Source organism: Xenopus tropicalis, chromosome 9 (assembly GCF_000004195.4).
Source record: "Xenopus tropicalis strain Nigerian chromosome 9, UCB_Xtro_10.0, whole genome shotgun sequence".
Lineage (NCBI taxonomy): Eukaryota > Metazoa > Chordata > Amphibia > Anura > Pipidae > Xenopus > Xenopus tropicalis.
In genome coordinates, this window is record NC_030685.2 from 10,117,256 (window position 1) to 10,136,150 (window position 18,895).

An 18,895-nucleotide genomic window follows, 5' to 3' on the forward strand; every position below is an offset into this window, starting at 1 on the left:
ACACCCACATTCTACCCAAACTCTGCCCATGAGCCACCCTCAGCCCACTCTATAGAAGTTGCCAAAAAAAACAATGCAAGAAAATTCACCAATGAGAATTCTACTGACCAAAAAATTATAGATGCAAGAGAAGTGACCAATGAGAAGGCTGATTCCCAGCACTGTGTCAGGCCCCTTGCTGGTACCTTACATATAGAGATAATGATGTCATTTTCCCGTCATTATATGGCACAGGAATCAGACATGGGGATAAAGGGACAGACTTGTTCAGTGCTGGGAAACTGTGCTTAATGCTCCCAACTCCAATTGCAGGAACAGAGAACAGGGAGCCAGATTTATACAGATCAGCTGGGATTCTCATTGGAGGATTCTTTTGCATTTCAATGCTGCCAATGCGGGCCCTAGAGAGCTGGGAAAGTTTTATTGTGCAATATTGCTTTAAGAATACAACCCTGATGTTGCTGGACTACAGCTCCCAGCATGCCTCACCCTTCATTATATGTTACATTATTCTGGGATTTGTAGTCCAGCAACAGCTGAGTAAAGTTTGGTAAGTAAAGCAGTGCTGTACAGCAGGGTTTATATCCCCTTTAATAAAGGATAAAATAATAATGACAATGAATTAATACATAATTCAATATAGACAATTACATTCTACTAGGTCAGTATTGTAGGCCAACATGGCCCATTCCATGCCGTTCCCAAGTGGTTAGAAGCTGTAAAGCGGCTTGGGAGACATTGAAATGACAACAACTAACCTGCTCTGTATACCCTACTAATAAGTGGGATATTCCCTAGTCATAGTAGTATATGGCATCTTTGGCCCTGCTCAAATAATAACAGTCGATAATTCCAGGAAGTTTGTTTGCAAGGTGCCTCGCCCCTACACAAGAGGACTTTGACTCTGGAACGTTATCCAGAAGAGATAAAGAAAAGTGAATGCAAACACACTGATTTTATCCTGACTGTGAGAAGTCCAATAAGTGGCGGCTTATAATGAGGTAAGAGCAGGACATTGACTTGCTTATTACTTAAATATACTGTATATATATATATATATATATATTATTCTAACTGGATGCCAGAAATCTACAGTGGGGGCCAAAGGAATGTGAGACTCCATATTTGTTAATGGATCAAAGTTGCTTATCCTCCTATAAGCCAGTGGTGAGTAAGGATATCTGGAACTACTGCCCAATCAGAGTCATGGATCACAGGGTGAGATGTAACCAATGGGCTGTAACTGAACTGAACCCAACAGAACCCAGTGTGCATCAACGGATATCAATGGCTTTGTACTGTGTATGAGCACCTATAGTATAGTCTCATATGATTCATATCTAGCCATTATTGTCAATAGAGTACACTGAATAAGAGACAGAAGGACTAAGGCATAGAGGAAGTGGTTATATATACAGGTATGCGACCTGTTATCCAGAATGCTCGGGACCCAGGGCTTTCCGGATAAGGGGTCTTTCCGTAATTTGGATCTCCATACCTTAAGTCTACTAAATATTGCACAATAAGGGGTAATTATATCTTAGTTGGGATCAAGTACAGGTACTGTTTTATTATTACAGAGAAAAGGGAATCATTTAACCATTAAATAAACCCAATAGGGCTGTTCTGCCCCCAATAAGGGGTAATTATATCTTAGTTGGGATCAAGTACAGGTACTGTTTTATTATTACAGAGAAAAGGGAATAATTTAACCATGAAATAAACCCAATAGGACTGTTCTGCCCCAATAAGGGGTAATTATATCTTAGTTGGGATCAAGTACAGGTACTGTTTTATTATTACAGAGAAAAGGGAATCATTTAACCATTAAATAAACCCAATAGGGCTGTTCTGCCCCAATAAGGGGTAATTATATCTTAGTTGGGATCAAGTACAGGTACTGTTTTATTATTACAGAGAAAAGGGAATCATTTAACCATTAAATAAACCCAATAGGTCTGTTCTGCCCCAATAAGGGGTAATTATATCTTAGTTGGGATCAAGTACAGGTACTGTTTTATTATTACAGAGAAAAGGGGATCATTTAACCATTAAATAAACCCAATAGGACTGTTCTGCCCCAATAAGGGGTAATTATATCTTAGTTGGGATCGAGTACAGGTACTGTTTTATTATTACAGAGAAAAAGGTTATAATTTTTAAAAATTGGAATTATTTTCTTATAATGGAGTCTATGGGAGATGGCCTTTCCGTAATTCAGAACTTTTTGGATAATGGATTTCTGGATAACGGATCCCATTCCTGTATATCAACTGATATAAAAGGAGAACCATAATAACCCTATAGAGAAGACTGACCCAGAACTTAGAAAGATTAAATCTTAGGGATGGAACAAATTCAGTATTTTAGGATTCGGTAGAAACTCTTGAGAAAGATTTGGTCAAATACAAAACCAAACCCAAACCAACATCGGTGTTTATGTGGGAAATTGTCACTTGATTTTAAGGTTTCGGTTCGGCCAGAGGCATAGATTCTGCTGAATCGGAATCCTGCTGACAAAACCAGAATTTTGGCCGAATTTCGAACCGAATCCAGGATCCGAATCCAGGATTTGCATCCCTATTATATTTGTTTATTCCATCCTTCTCTATCTCATATATAAACTGCTTTTTTCTAGATGATGAGATGAGTATAAGAACCACAAGAAGCTGAGCAACATGGAACCTTCACATTTCACCTCCTGAATAAGAACTGCGGCCTTTGGTCAAGATCACTCCAGAATAATGTCAGGGGCTGGGCCAAGTACCAGGGTGGTGGGGATCTTCTCTAGAGAAGACCAAAGCCTGTATGAGTGGCTAATGAGAGTCCTTCTGTCTTTCGCTTTGGTGAGGGATGTGAAACCAGTTTTCATCTCCAATAACAATTTTGTGACCTTCTTAGAAGAGGTTTCCCAATGTGACTTTGCCATTCTGTACCACTCAATGAGAAGAGGAAGGATCAATGTGACTGATGTTCTAGATTCTCTGTATGATGGAGAGCTGGAGGTTCTATATAGAGTTCAAGGTAGGAGAACCCAACCCCCCCTCCGCGGGTGATATGGATAAAACCAACCCAACATATTAAGGAAGGTCTATAATTCATGTTTGCATGCCCAAAGGCTCTGCGTACATTTAATGACTGGGCGCTCTGCATCTTTGTGTACCTTTACTTCTCCTTTAAGTTCTTACAGAGCTCAAAATGATGATGTAATTAACAGTGAACCAGATACATAAAGTCTAGGGGTTCATTGGGAGCATGGAAGCTGCCCAAGGTCCTTAGTATGAGAGAGTGTCTCTCATACTAAGGAGGGTATATGCAACAGTATGAGAGCACTTATAGAGACTTAGTGGCTCTGTAACTACTTTCCATGGCATGGAATGGAGGGATGTGAGTTGCAGTTGAGCCCGACTTTCACTATAGCTATTGGTTCATTAATAATAGAGTGCAATAAGGTCTTTCTACCTTATGTCTTTACCTTCTTTGTTTGTAGGAAAAAAGAAGATTCTGGTGGTCATCGACGATCTAGATGACAGCAGCGCCAATGCCAAGAATGAGATTCTACAGAGCCAGCCAAGCATTGGAAGGTGGGCCGAGGAACTGTTCCTCTTTAGCACCCAAGAGAAAGATTGTTTGGGCCCCGGTCCTGATCTGCTGATACAGGCCGACGATCACCATAGTATTAACTCAGCGACTCAAATGAAGGAGAAGTTGGGCCGTATGAAACAGGTGATTGAAGGTAAACCAGGAGGTTCTTGTGTCCACTACTCATTAGTTACAGCAAGTGGGGCTTAGATATGGACTCATTATAATCACATTCTTTTCCTGCTGAATTGTGCTTAGTACAGGGGAATCCCTATGCTGCCATAGTTTTATGGTATCTCTCTGTACAGGCTATGAGCAAACTTAGGGGGCTGTTCCTGCTGAATTGTGCTTAGTACAGGGGAATCCCTATGCTGCCATAGTTTTATGGTATCTCTCTGTACAGGCTATGAGCAAACTTAGGAGGCTGTTCCTGCTGAATTGTGCTTAGTACAGGGGAATCCCTATGTGCCATAGTTTTATGGTATCTCTCTGTACAGGCTATGAGCAAACTTAGGGGGCTGTTCCTGCTGAATTGTGCTTAGTACAGGGGAATCCCTATGCTGCCATAGTTTTATGGTATCTCTCTGTACAGGCTATGAGCAAACTTAGGGGGCTGTTCCTGCTGAATTGTGCTTAGTACAGGGGAATCCCTATGCTGCCATAGTTTTATGGTATCTCTCTGTACAGGCTATGAGCAAACTTAGGAGGCTGTTCCTGCTGAATTGTGCTTAGTACAGGGGAATCCCTATGTGCCATAGTTTTTATGGTATCTCTCTGTACAGGCTATGAGCAAACTTAGGGGGCTGTTCCTGCTGAATTGTGCTTAGTACAGGGGAATCCCTATGCTGCCATAGTTTTATGGTATCTCTCTGTACAGGCTATGAGCAAACTTAGGGGGCTGTTCCTGCTGAATTGTGCTTAGTACAGGGGAATCCCTATGCTGCCATAGTTTTATGGTATCTCTCTGTACAGGCTATGAGCAAACTTAGGGGGCTGTTCCTGCTGAATTGTGCTTAGTACAGGGGAATCCCTATGTGCCATAGTTTTATGGTATCTCTCTGTACAGGCTATGAGCAAACTTAGGGGGCTGTTCCTGCTGAATTGTGCTTAGTACAGGGGAATCCCTATGTGCCATAGTTTTATGGTATCTCTTTGTACAGGCTATGAGCAAACTTAGGAGGCTGTTCCTGCTGAATTGTGCTTATTACAGGGGAATCCCTATGCTGCCATCGTTTTATGGTATCTCTCTGTACAGGCTATGAGCAAACTTAGGAGGCTGTTCCTGCTGAATTGTGCTTATTACAGGGGAATCCCTATGCTGCCATAGTTTTATGGTATCTCTCTGTACAGGCTATGAGCAAACTTAGGGGGCTGTTCCTGATGAATTGTGCTTAGTACAGGGGAATCCCTATGCTGCCATCGTTTTATGGTATCTCTTTGTACAGGCTATGAGCAAACTTAGGAGGCTGTTCCTGCTGAATTGTGCTTATTACAGGGGAATCCCTATGCTGCCATCGTTTTATGGTATCTCTCTGTACAGGCTATGAGCAAACTTAGGGGGCTGTTCCTGCTGAATTGTGCTTAGTACAGGGGAATTCCTATGTGCCATAGTTTTATAATATCTCTCTGTACAGGCTATGAGCAAACTTAGGGGGCTGTTCCTGCTGAATTGTGCTTAGTACAGGGGAATCCCTATGTGCCATAGTTTTATAGTATCTCTCTGTACAGGCTATGAGCAAACTTAGGGGGCTGTTCCTGCTGAATTGTGCTTAGTACATGGGAATCCCTATGCTGCCATAGGTTTATGGTATCTCTCTCTGTACAGGCTATGAGCAAACTTAGGGGGCCGTTCCTGCTGAATTGTGCTTAGTACAGGGGAATCCCTATGTGCCATAGTTTTATGGTATCTCTCTGTACAGGCTATGAGCAAACTTAGGGGGCTGTTCCTGCTGAATTGTGCTTAGTACAAGGTAATCCCTATGCTGCCATAGTTTTATGGTATCTCTCTGTACAGGCTATGAGCAAACTTAGGGGGCTGTTCCTGCTGAATTGTGCTTAGTACAGGGGAATCCCTATGCTGCCATAGTTTTATGGTATCTCTCTGTACAGGCTATGGGCAAACTTAGGGGGCTGTTCCTGCTGAATTGTGCTTAGTACAGGGGAATCCCTATGCTGCCATAGTTTTATGGTATCTCTCTGTACAGGCTACGAACAAATTAGGGGGCTGTTCCTGCTGAATTGTGCTTAGTACAGGGGAATCCCTATGTGCCATAGTTTTATGGTATCTCTCTGTACAGGCTACGAACAAATTAGGGGGCTGTTCCTGCTGAATTGTGCTTAGTACAGGGGAATCCCTATGTGCCATAGTTTTATAGTATCTCTATGTAGAGATTTCACTGGGTTTTGTCCGAAAATCACTAATTTTTTAAAATCATCAAGTCGAGTTTTTTGTTTTTAACCCTTTAGTACATATTTCCTTGTCCTTTAAATAAACCACAGAACAACCCCTGGTGTCTTGATTATAAATGTTTTTAATCCATTCATGATACTTCATTTTATTTTGTATTTATGTGCAGGGAAAAAGGAGGAAACATCCCTCCCCATCCAACACGATTACAGCAATGCACCAATGCAGGACAGCTTTGATGAGGTAATAAAGGGGAAGTGTTAGGGGTGTGGCTTGGGTGTGGCTTGGGCGTGGCTTGGGCTTAGCAGGAAGGGTGGGATTTTTGATGGGGAAAAAGTTGCAAACTCTGAAAAAATTACAGAAAAAAAGTTGTGACTTTTTCGAGATTTATACGTTTTTTTCCAATGACAATTCTGAAAATGCTCCACCTTAAACCAGTTGAAGTCAATGGTAGATGTCCCTTACCTTCTCTGGAGAATTTTTTGAGTATTTCAGATTTTAAAAAGTTGTTCTTTTCGCGACTTTTCTACAATTTTTTTCCGCATGTGCTTTTTCAGTTCAGGTTTATTGATAAATGTCTGACATGCGTCGAAAGAGTTTATTCCTGGATTTAAAAAAAAAAAAACAAAACGAGATAAATTAGAGTTTTAGTCAATCTGCCCCTTACTATTTGCATACATTGCCCACGCCCATGGCCAAATCAGGCACAGATCTGCTCATTTAGCAAGTATGCTGAGCTTTAGGGCTGTTCTGCCCCCAATAAGGGGTAATTATATCTTAGTTGGGATCAAGTACAGGTACTGTTTTATTATTACAGAGAAAAGGGAATCATTTAACCATTAAATAAACCCAATAGGGCTGTTCTGCCCCAATAAGGGGTAATTATATCTTAGTTGGGATCAAGTACAGGTACTGTTTTATTATTACAGAGAAAAGGGAATCATTTAACCATTAAATAAACCCAATAGGGCTGTTCTGCCCCCAATAAGGGGTAATTATATCTTAGTTGGGATCAAGTACAGGTACTGTTTTATTATTACAGAGAAAAGGGAATCATTTAACCATTAAATAAACCCAATAGGGCTGTTCTGCCCCAATAAGGGGTAATTATATCTTAGTTGGGATCAAGTACAGGTACTGTTTTATTATTACAGAGAAAAGGGAATCATTTAACCATTAAATAAACCCAATAGGGCTGTTCTGCCCCAATAAGGGGTAATTATATCTTAGTTGGGATCAAGTACAGGTACTGTTTTATTATTACAGAGAAAAGGGAATCATTTAACCATTAAATAAACCCAATAGGGCTGTTCTGCCCCAATAAGGGGTGATTATATCTTAGTTGGGATCAAGTACAGGTACTGTTTTATTATTACAGAGAAAAGGGGATCATTTTTAAAAAATGTGAATTATTTGATCAGTGACACAATCTGCCGCCAATACATTTCTTTCCTTCACTTGCAGAGAATGCTGGTGGTATTCTGTTTTGGGATTGTCATCTTATTTACTATATTATTTCCAGCGCTCCTTTACTCGCTGTCCTAAGTACAAATATAAGCACTACATGAAAAGGAATGGTTACATTGAAGATGGAAACAATAATAAAATAAATGGAATAGCGTCCTGAGCATTGGGAAAGTTCTCAACCCTAGGAGTCATTTAATTCTGATGCCAAGCTGCAAGACTGGATAATAAGACAAGCTGAAGGATTAATTACATAAATAATGTGTGTATAACTGATTGTAACTACTGGAATAAACCACCAAACTTTAAAGGGGGGTTCAAAATGGACCAAACCATGATGGACATTCATTGCTGGAGATGGAACCTTGGCTGAAAGTATATGCTCCGGCTGTTCCTGCTGATATATCCGCAATAAATCGGAATGCTGGGTACATTTCTTTGGGCACAATAAGCTGGGATACATTGTCATGAAAAGGCACATCAAATAAATATTGTCTGTTGTTGATTCTGACTCAGTACTATTTTCTTACCCTGGAGACAGAGCCGCGTGCCCACTCCCAAAGATACATACATTGGCACAACTAAATATACATGATCAGAGGTGGGCCCAGGCCCTAATGTGCCCCAGCCTAGGGTACTTCCATCAGCCCCTCCTTATTGCCCCCATAGGCCTAGATGTAACACCTATAACATTTAGTCACATCTACATCTGTTTGCTGTGAGAGTGGGCCCTAGATTTAAGGGCCCTACATAGGGTTACCCCCTCTGCCGGCTTCTTTCTCCAGGCAGAGGGCGGACAGTGATGTCACAGGGGGCAGGGAGGGGTGGTCAGTGACATCATGGGGGGAGGGAAAGGGCAGGTTTGTGACATCACGGGGCGGGGCTATGACATGGCGATTGGCCATGCAAGGAGTGTGTTTGGATGAAGTAACTAGGGTTGCAGGGTCTGGGCAGGGATGTGACATCACTGGGTTGAAATGTGATGTCATGGGGTGGACTCGTGACATCACGGGGTTGGGCTATGACATTGCCTAGTCAATTTAGAAGAGTCCTGCTTAGTTTCCAAATTGGGAAACCTGGGCAGACAGTTTTGACCTGGACAGCCCGGTCAAGTGGCAACCTAGCTCTAGAAGGCCCAGTACAACATTTGATGATTCCACCTCTTGGCAAACAGAGTAAGAGAAACAGGAGGGGTCATTTATGACCACAAGTGTAGTGCAATATCAGGTGCAAAATTGACATTTTACTACCCATAATGCAGCATTTTCCCATAATCCCAGCGCCACACACATATGTGTTTGAAGGCATCAAAACAGACTCAATTGCATGTGCTATGGGAACCCTGAAATTACCACTATTCTCAGGGTGTCAATAGGCACACAGGTTCATGATTCAGCAGAATCCGACTGGACACTATGGTGCTTGGCACAACTATACGGCAGTGCCAGGAGCATGTTTAGATGAAGTAACTAGAGTTGCCACTTTTGGAGCATGTAACTCTGGGGGAAGGGAGAGGGGACATGACATCACTGGGTGGAAATGTGATGTCACGGGGTGGACTGGTGACATCACAGGGTCAGGCTATGACATTGCCTAGTCAGTTTCGGAGAGTCCTGCCTAGTTTCCAAATTGGGAACCTGGGCAGGCAGTTTTGACCTGGACAGTCCTTCCGTAAACCAGCCCGTCTGGGTCAAACCCGGACCAATGGCAACCCTACATGAATGATCTCAATAAGCGTAACATTTATGGTCATTTTAGCGCAGCCGCACTTTCTTTTACACCCTTGCCACAGCAAAATGCGTTCACCCCAAATATAACTGTAGGTTTTTCTGCAGTTTTAGGAAAACCCTTTTATTGTACATTTCCAATGGTTGTAAAGTTACATGTTAATGTTATTGAAAGCAGTGGGGGTGGTGGTTAGGGGGTCCCAGAATTTTACTCCTTGGTTTATAAAGTCAAAGGCGACAGGTGGGGGGCAAGAAAAGTTTTGTAAATGCCCAGTTACATCTTTACCACCCCTCATGCCTTCAGTATTTGGGTGCATTCAAGAAATAGGGTGGGAATCATAATCCTAACAGACACAGATAAGAATATTTTTTTCCTCACAGAAATTGTATTCATTTGATACATATACCCAATTATATATCAAATGAATACAATTTCTGTGAGGAAAAAAATATTCTCATCTGTGTCTGTTAGGATTATGATTCCCCCCTATTTCTAACATTGCCAACACAGTAGGCCCAACCCTAAAAAATCTAAAAAATATTTTTTTTCCTTCAGAAATGTCTATTTTTGTTTCTATTCCATTAAATACACACATATACATGATCTTACAGCAGCTACATGAGGAAGCCATAGTGATAAAAGTCACAAATCTTTCCCCCCCTCTCTTCCTATTGGCTAGATTTCTTTATCCCCCGCCTCCATGAAGGACTTTTTATTTTTCTGCAGAGCATGTAATAATATTGGGTAGATACATATATATAGGTACCGAGAGCTCCCCCACGGGTTACAAATGGCCACAGAACAGTAGTAAATTGAACAGCCTTCTGAATTCCTAGAATCTGCCAGTATCAAATATGGCTGCCGCTGATGTTATAGCCCAGACTGAGCATGCGCTCGGCACTGTAAGGAAGAAGGCATAAATGCGGAAGTGGCTGCGGAGCGTCAGATAGGCGGTCCGGCGCGGAGATAGGTAACGGCTCACGGGTTCTGAACTTTAAATGTTTTCCTTTACCCTTACTAATAGACTTTCACTGAATTGGGGCTCTGTGGGAATCGTACCCCGACGTTGCGCGCCGAGTAGTGTGACTGGTCACAAGGGGCACAGAGGGCTATTTAACTGGTCATGTGACTAGCAGCATAAAAGTCTAACTGGTCTATACAATGGGGGTAGAAGGGTAGAGCTGGTCATGTGACTGGCACCATAGAAGTGTAACTGGTCTATACAATGGGGGTAGAAGGGTAGAACTGGTCATGTGACTGGCACCATAGAAGTGTAACTGGTCTATACAATGGGGGTAGAAGGGTAGAATTGGTCATGTGACTGGCACCATAGAAGTGTAACTGGTCTATACAATGGGGGTAGAAGGGTAGAATTGGTCATGTGACTGGCACCATAGAAGTGTAACTGGTCTATACAATGGGGGTAGAAGGGTAGAACTGGTCATGTGACTGGCACCATAGAAGTGTAACTGGTCTATACAATGGGGGTAGAAGGGTAGAGCTGTTCATGTGACTGGCACCATAGAAGTGTAACTGGTCTATACAATGGGGGTAGAAGGGTAGAATTGGTCATGTGACTGGCACCATAGAAGTGTAACTGGTCTATACAATGGGGGTAGAAGGGTAGAGCTGGTCATGTGACTGGCTCCATAGAAGTGTAACTGGTCTATACAATGGGGGTAGAAGGGTAGAGCTGGTCATGTGACTGGCTCCATAGAAGTGTAACTGGTCTATACAATGGGGGTAGAAGGGTAGAACTGGTCATGTGACTGGCACCATAGAAATGTTACTGGTCTTTACAATGGGGGTAGAAGGGTAGAATTGGTCATGTGACTGGCACCATAGAAGTGTAACTGGTCTATACAATGGGGGTAGAAGGGTAGAGCTGGTCATGTGACTGGCTCCATAGAAGTGTAACTGGTCTATACAATGGGGGTAGAAGGGTAGAACTGGTCATGTGACTGGCACCATAGAAGTGTAACTGCTCTATACAATGGGGGTGGAAGGGTAGAACTGGTCATCTTACTGGCACCATAGAAGTGTAACTGGTCTATACAATGGGGGTGGAAGGGTAGAACTGGTCATCTTACTGGCACCATAGAAGTGTAACTGGTCTTTACAATGGAGGTAGAAGGGCAGAACTGGTCATGTGACTGGCACCATAGAAGTGTAACTGGTCTTTACAATGGGGGTAGAAGGGTAGAACTGGTCATGTGACTGGCACCACAGAAGTGTAAGTGGTCACAATGGGGCTAGAAGGGTAGAATTGGTCATGTGACTGGCACCATAGAAGTGTACGTGGTCACAAAGGGTACAAAAGGCTAGAAATGGTCATGTGACTGGCACCATAGAAATGTTACTGGTCACAATGGGGGTAGAAGGGTAGAACTGGTCATGTGACGGGCACCATAGAAGTGTAACTGGTCTATACATTGGGGGTAGAAGGGTAGAACTGGTCATGTGACTGGCACCACAGAAGTGTAAGTGGTCACAATGGGGCTAGAAGGGTAGAATTGGTCATGTGACTGGCACCATAGAAGTGTACGTGGTCACAAAGGGTACAAAAGGCTAGAAATGGTCATGTGACTGGCACCATAGAAATGTTACTGGTCACAATGGGGGTAGAAGGGTAGAACTGGTCATGTGACTGGCACCATAGAAGTGTAACTGGTCTATACAATGGGGGTAGAAGGGTAGAACTGGTCATGTGACTGGCACCACAGAAGTGTAAGTGGTCACAATGGGGCTAGAAGGGTAGAATTGGTCATGTGACTGGCACCATAGAAGTGTACGTGGTCACAAAGGGTACAAAAGGCTAGAAATGGTCATGTGACTGGCACCATAGAAATGTTACTGGTCACAATGGGGGTAGAAGGGTAGAACTGGTCATGTGACTGGCACCATAGAAGTGTAACTGGTCTATACAATGGGGGTAGAAGGGTAGAACTGGTCATGTGACTGGCTCCATAGAAGTGTAACTGGTCTATACAATGGGGGTAGAAGGGTAGAGCTGGTCATGTGACTGGCTCCATAGAAGTGTAACTGGTCTATACAATGGGGGTAGAAGGGTAGAGCTGGTCATGTGACTGGCACCATAGAAGTGTAACTGGTCTATACAATGGGGGTAGAAGGGTAGAACTGGTCATGTGACTGGCACCATAGAAGTGTAACTGGTCTATACAATGGGGGTAGAAGGGTAGAACTGGTCATGTGACTGGCACCATAGAAGTGTAACTGGTCTATACAATGGGGGTAGAAGGGTAGAGCTGTTCATGTGACTGGCACCATAGAAGTGTAACTGGTCTATACAATGGGGGTAGAAGGGTAGAACTGGTCATGTGACTGGCTCCATAGAAGTGTAACTGGTCTATACAATGGGGGTAGAAGGGTAGAACTGGTCATGTGACTGGCTCCATAGAAGTGTAACTGGTCTATACAATGGGGGTAGAAGGGTAGAACTGGTCATGTGACTGGCACCATAGAAGTGTAACTGGTCTATAAAATGGGGGTAGAAGGGTAGAACTGGTCATGTGACTGGCACCATAGAAGTGTAACTGGTCTATACAATGGGGGTAGAAGGGTAGAACTGGTCATGTGACTGGCTCCATAGAAGTGTAACTGGTCTATACAATGGGGGTAGAAGGGTAGAACTGGTCATGTGACTGGCACCATAGAAGTGTAACTGGTCTATACAATGGGGGTAGAAGGGTAGAACTGGTCATGTGACTGGCACCATAGAAGTGTAACTGGTCTATACAATGGGGGTAGAAGGGTAGAGCTGTTCATGTGACTGGCTCCATAGAAGTGTAACTGGTCTATACAATGGGGGTAGAAGGGTAGAACTGGTCATGTGACTGGCACCATAGAAGTGTAACTGGTCTATACAATGGGGGTAGAAGGGTAGAACTGGTCATGTGACTGGCACCATAGAAGTGTAACTGGTCTTTACAATGGGGTAGAAGGGTAGAACTGGTCATGTAACTGGCACCATAGAAGTGTAACTGGTCTATACAATGGGGGTAGAAGGGTAGAGCTGTTCATGTGACTGGCTCCATAGAAGTGTAACTGGTCTATACAATGGGGGTAGAAGGGTAGAGCTGGTTATGTGACTGGCTCCATAGAAGTGTAACTGGTCTATACAATGGGGGTAGAAGGGTAGAACTGGTCATGTGACTGGCTCCATAGAAGTGTAACTGGTCTATACAATGGGGGTAGAAGGGTAGAGCTGGTCATGTGACTGGCTCAATAGAAGTGTAACTGTTCTTTACAATGGGGGTAGAAGGGTAGAACTGGTCACAATGGGAGTACTACTAATCATTGCATAAGTTACTGTATGATTAATTTTATTACCCCCCCCAGCTGCCCTGTAAACTCACAACCTCATTTACTGTAAATCCTCACTGTGCTCTTTTTACTCACAGGTTTTTCTCTGTATGTGTGATGCCGAGTTCCGCCATGAAGAAAAAGGTATCTGTATTATCAAGATATATTTGTGGGCCTTAGTGTAATAATTCCTTGGGCTTACAGCCAGACCAGGTGACCTTTCTAGGTGGGATAGCCTTGCCCTAATAGGTGCATATGCTGCATGGAGTGCCCCGTGCCAAATAATAGCCAAGTGCTGAATGGTAGAGCCTGGAGAGGCTATGGCCATACAGTACTAGTAAGATTTGTTGTTAGTATGATTATTCAATGGCTCCTGCTCTCTTCCAGGTTCTGTTGATGGGAAAGAGTGGGTCTGGAAAGACCAGCATGAGATCTATCATCTTCGCCAATTATATTGCTCGCGACACTCGGCGGCTGGGGGCCACAAGTAAGCACTAAAGAGAATGAGAATAGGAGGAGCAAGTGTTCAGTTCTGCTATATTTCCTGAGGCTTATAGGAACCAGTGGGTAAAATCGAGACCACGCCCCCATCTTAAAGATTCCCACACCCCATCATTTTATAGGTGTTGTTTCCCTTTATGAAATAATAAAGAATTGCACAAAACCTTCAGCTTATAGGAAAAATTTCAATCATAGGCTCCAACAGAAGGGGATAATTGTTATTACCAATCTTTTTACGTAGGGGGTTACTATAGTAAGTGGAACGCTGACTTTCTTTTTGTGACTCCTGTAGAGTGTAATCTTCATTTCTTTATCTTGCAGTCGATGTGGAGCACTCTCACGTGCGCTTCTTGGGCAACTTGGTCCTCAACCTGTGGGACTGTGGTGGGTAAGTTAAAGAACGGCAAGGAGCACCTTCAGGGTGGGATTGTATTGGCACGGCCATCGTTCAACTCCAATTCTCCACTCCCAGGCAGGACACCTTTATGGAAAACTACTTCACCAGTCAGCGGGACAACATCTTCCGCAACGTGGAGGTCCTTATCTATGTGTTTGATGTGGAGAGCAGAGAGCTGGAGAAGGACATGCACTACTATCAATCCTGCCTAGAGGCTATCCTGCAGAACTCACCCGATGCCAAAGTCTTCTGCTTGGTGCACAAGATGGACCTGGTGCAGGAAGATCAGCGGGACCTTGTAAGGAGCCTGAAGAGCTGTTTAGAAAGAACATGCAGTTTTAAGAACAAATGCCATTTTGTCCTATTATGTACTAATATATTATATTTTACCCCCTGTTGTAAAATATAAGGATATTATAAGTCACTGAGGAGTTCCATGACCTTATAAAAGCACAAGACTGTTGGCACCATTTATAAGGATATTATATACAGGATATTAATGGCTTTTTTATATCCTTATAAACAGTGCTTAGTGATGTCATCAGTTTTAATTGAAGCTTAGTGATGTAATTGCTGTCACATGACTCAACGAAACTTGTATATTATAATAAAGTACCCCCGTTGTAAAATATGAGGATATTAGAAGTCACCGAGGAGTTCCATGACCTGTATAAAAGAACAAGGCTGAAGGCCATGGTCATGGAACTCCTCGGTGACTTTTAGCGAATAAAGTACCCCCTGTTGTAAAATATAAGGATATTATAAGATCACTGGAGGCTTTTTAATTCCACTAGGCTTGTTTTTAATGTTGGGCTTTCTTTATTGGGCTTCTGCTTTGCATAATTACTGCATATTTGGAAAGAGTCAGGTTGATTTTTTTTTTTTTTATAATTGTTTGTACTTTTATTCTCCCCTCCTGCTTTAGATATTTAAAGAGCGGGAGGAGGATCTCCGGCGCCTGTCCCGGCCTTTGGACTGTGCTTGCTTTAGGACTTCTATCTGGGATGAAACTCTGTACAAGGTACGTTTAGCATCTATTACAGGGTTCCTTATCCCTTGCCCCCTCACCTAGTCACGGGATCCAGGGAGCTAACATCCTTCCCTTTGTGCCTTTCTTCCCCCGCAGGCGTGGTCCAGTATAGTCTACCAGCTCATTCCCAACGTACAGCAGCTGGAGTCCAACCTGCGGAACTTTGCTCAGATTATTGAGGCCGACGAGGTGCTGCTGTTCGAGAGAGCAACGTTTCTGGTGAGCCCCCCCGCCCACTAAGGTCTATCTATATAAATTAGGGATGCAACGAACCAAACCCTTCAAAAAATGGCTGGATTTGGCCCGAATCCCGAACCGAATCCGAAATTTGGTGCATCCCTAATATAAATCCTATACAAGCTTGTCTTTACTAATGTCATTTCGTAGGTCATTTCCCATTACCAATGCAAGGAACAGCGGGACATCCACCGATTTGAAAAGATCAGCAATATAATAAAACAATTCAAGCTAAGCTGCAGGTAAGAGGCTCAGTAAAGAACGCCTGCATCCCCCCCCCCCCTGTTCATCTTCTGATTTTGGCCAGATTCCTAAAAACCTCTTCTCCTTGTTTATACCAGTAAACTGGCCGCCTCCTTTCAGAGCATGGAGGTGCGAAATTCCAACTTCGCCGCCTTCATTGACATCTTTACCTCTAACACCTACGTGATGGTCGTGATGTCGGACCCCTCAATCCGTGAGTCTGGGAGATTTGCTTCCTTTCCCCTTTTTTCTGCAGCTCTAAGGAGAAATGTGTCCTATTGAAAAGCCAATGAAGGTTCAGTCGATCTAACAGTAGTGTTTCAGGCTGATTTATTGAAAATTTCTCCAAAAACCCCTCTAGTCCCGCCTATCTGTTCCACTCCATGCTGCCTCCTTTCCTAGACTGTGCAGGGAGGCTGGCGGCACTTTAGGATAGGAACCAATCGGCAGCTAGGCTGACCTAATAAGGAACTGCAGCCTGTCTTTGCTTGTGTGACTTCAGGGCTGTGATTGGCTATCCCCCTCCTACTGTGCTTCTGGCAAGGACCGTTAGGACACGCCCACCCCTCATTTGAAACACAGACACCTGAGAGGATCTATAGGGAGCTCCAATAAAGGGGCCATTGTTACAGATAGGATTAATGTTTAGCCCAAAGGGAAACCAGCACCGTATATTATTCATAATTATTATTATTATTATTATTATTAATAACATTTATTTATAAAGCACCAACATATTCCGCAGCGCTGTACAATAAGTGGGTTACATACATTGGACATACAGAGTAACATATAAAGCAATCAATAACTGATACAAGCGGTGAAGAGAGCCCTGCCCAAAAGAGCTTACAAGCTACCTACAACATTATTCCCTACATGTCTCCTTTAAAATGTTTGTTTTATCACTGTGGTCCCTCAGTCTAACATTTTCCCATGGTGCAACCAACTACCCCCTTCTCCTTCAGATAAATATTCTCTCTTCACCTATACTGTCCTGTCAGTGCCCAATACTGATATTTACTACTACCACTTGGGGGGGTGGTTTATCAAAGATCGACTTTTCGAGTTTTGATACGAGTTATTTTGCACTTAATAAATTTGAATTCCAGTTATGGTGCAAAAAATTCCAGTTAAGTGCAAAAAAACCCCAAAAACTCGAATGTAAACATTCGCCGTGTCAAGAAGAAGCCATTGGGAGTTGTCGTAGGGAAAGTCAAGCTGGTAAACTCGAAAAATTTGAGATATTCAAATGTTTTAGTCGCACAAGTTTTCCTTATTAATAAATAGGCGACCATTCCATATGCGAGTTTATTCGATTATCGAATTCACGAACTCGGAAATCGATAACTACACCCATTAGTGTTATTAATACTGTTACTTTGAATCTCCCCGACAGCCTCGGCGGCGACTCTTATCAATATCCGCAACGCCAGGAAGCACTTTGAGAAGCTGGAGCGCGTCGACGGCCCCAAACACAGCCTGCTCATGCGTTGAGCCGCCATTGGGAACAGTTTAATTCTGTTGGAGCCGAGCTCGGTTTCTCCACCCATCCTTCCTTTGAGCAGTCTCCTGGAGTAGCCCTCTTTGTTACATAAAGGCTTCTTCAGGAGCAGCCATTCTCCTTGGGATCACTACTCGCTGCAGCCTCACTGTGCAATTCATGTACTGTTACACAGTTTATCTGCCGAGGCTGAACCTTCCCGCTGTCAGACTCACTGGCTTCCCTCATTCATTGCATTATTTGTGCTTTGCTGCTCTGAGCCCCTTCCCACTGACTGAACTGCCTCATTGCTAGTGCACATACAAAGAGAGGAAACGTTCTCTCAAGGTTCAATTCCCCCCTTAGTCCCCCAACTTTAAGTTCATTGGACAGTTGGCTTGCCCTTTAGTTGTGGATGAATTGAATCTTGCTGTGGTTTATAGTGTTAGGTTAACATCCTTCTGTTAATGAGTACGAGGCTCTACATTCAGTGTATTGTAAGCTTTGGAATAAAATATTTATACCTAACGACGTGTTCATACAGTAAACGCCCAAAAAGACTGTTGTGCATAGCCCAGGTACACTTTGTGCATTAAAGGGATACTGTCATGATTTTTATGGGGTATTTTTTATTTCTAAATGACACTGTTACACAGTAAATAATTCCCTCGGCCATTTAACATTTTATTCTTCAACCAACAAATGTATTTGTAGCTGTAATATTGGTGTGTAGGTGCCATCTCAGTGCATTGTGCCTGAGTCTGAATTGTACCTACTGGGAGCTGCTATCTTGCTCCCCTTCCATTGTTCTGCTGATTGGCTGCTGGGGGGGGGGGATATCACTCCAACTTGCAGCGCAGCAGTAAAGTGTGCCTGAGTCTGAGCTTTCAGAAGGAGCCAGCGCTACACATTAGAACTGCTTTCAGCTAACCTATTGTTTCTCCTACTCCCATGTAACTGGAGGAGTCCCAAGCCGGACTTGGATTTCTTACTATTGAGTGCTATTCTGATACCTACTGGGAGCTGCTATCTTGCTCCCTTCCCATTGTTCTGCTGATTGGCTGCTGGGGGTGAGAGGGGGGGGATATCACTCCAACTTGCAGCGCAGCAGTAAAGTGTGACTGAGTCTGAGCTTTCAGAAGGAGCCGGTGCTACACATTAGAACTGGTTTCAGCTAACCTATTGTTTCTCCTACTCCCATGTAACTGGAGGAGTCCCAAGCCGGACTTGGATTTCTTACTATTGAGTGCTATTCTGATACCTACTGGGAGCTGCTATCTTGCTCCCTTCCCATTGTTCTGCTGATTGGCTGCTGGGGGTGAGAGGGGGGGGATATCACTCCAACTTGCAGCGCAGCAGTAAAGTGTGACTGAGTCTGAGCTTTCAGAAGGAGCCGGTGCTACACATTAGAACTGCTTTCAGCTAACCTATTGTTTCTCCTACTCCCATGTAACTGGAGGAGTCCCAAGCCGGACTTGGATTTCTTACTATTGAGTGCTATTC

General features: G+C 43.4%; 2 protein-coding genes across 3 annotated transcripts; both read left to right on the forward strand.

The window, feature by feature from the left end:
- Positions 1–550: 550 nt before the first annotated feature.
- Positions 551–7,958, forward strand: LOC101732364. 2 transcript variants are annotated; one of them, XM_004918157.4, is made up of 5 exons: positions 551–1,001; positions 2,639–3,024; positions 3,491–3,736; positions 6,159–6,232; positions 7,454–7,958. In XM_004918157.4, exons 2-5 carry the CDS (start codon positions 2,745–2,747, stop codon positions 7,532–7,534), a joined length of 681 nt encoding a protein of 226 aa, XP_004918214.1. In that variant the 5' UTR covers positions 551–1,001; positions 2,639–2,744; the 3' UTR covers positions 7,535–7,958. The 2 variants fall into 2 exon arrangements, with proteins under 2 accessions (XP_004918214.1, XP_004918212.1); XM_004918155.4 differs by having other exon boundaries at positions 3,491–3,726.
- Positions 7,959–10,103: 2,145 nt separating this feature from the next.
- Positions 10,104–17,920, forward strand: rraga (Ras-related GTP binding A). The gene is made up of 10 exons (NM_001006896.1): positions 10,104–10,151; positions 13,603–13,648; positions 13,892–13,991; positions 14,327–14,393; positions 14,478–14,700; positions 15,328–15,423; positions 15,529–15,651; positions 15,820–15,911; positions 16,011–16,126; positions 17,309–17,920. The coding sequence occupies exons 2-10, from the start codon at positions 13,622–13,624 to the stop codon at positions 17,404–17,406; spliced, it is 942 nt and encodes a 313-aa protein (NP_001006897.1). The 5' UTR covers positions 10,104–10,151; positions 13,603–13,621; the 3' UTR covers positions 17,407–17,920.
- The last annotated feature ends 975 nt before the right edge of the window (positions 17,921–18,895 follow it).

Excerpts from the sequence above, each read along its gene's own strand:
- LOC101732364 (XM_004918155.4), top strand. The coding sequence starts at position 2,745 with ATGTCAGGGGCTGGGCCAAGTACCAGGGTGGTGGGGATCTTCTCTAGA. Across the intron at positions 3,025-3,490 it reads GGTTCTATATAGAGTTCAAG|GAAAAAAGAAGATTCTGGTG; the intron begins GTAGGAGAACCC and ends CTTTGTTTGTAG. Across the intron at positions 3,727-6,158 it reads AGTTGGGCCGTATGAAACAG|GGAAAAAGGAGGAAACATCC; the intron begins GTGATTGAAGGT and ends ATTTATGTGCAG.
- rraga (NM_001006896.1), top strand. The coding sequence starts at position 13,622 with ATGCCGAGTTCCGCCATGAAGAAAAAG. Across the intron at positions 15,652-15,819 it reads TCGAGAGAGCAACGTTTCTG|GTCATTTCCCATTACCAATG; the intron begins GTGAGCCCCCCC and ends GTCATTTCGTAG. Across the intron at positions 16,127-17,308 it reads GATGTCGGACCCCTCAATCC|CCTCGGCGGCGACTCTTATC; the intron begins GTGAGTCTGGGA and ends TCTCCCCGACAG.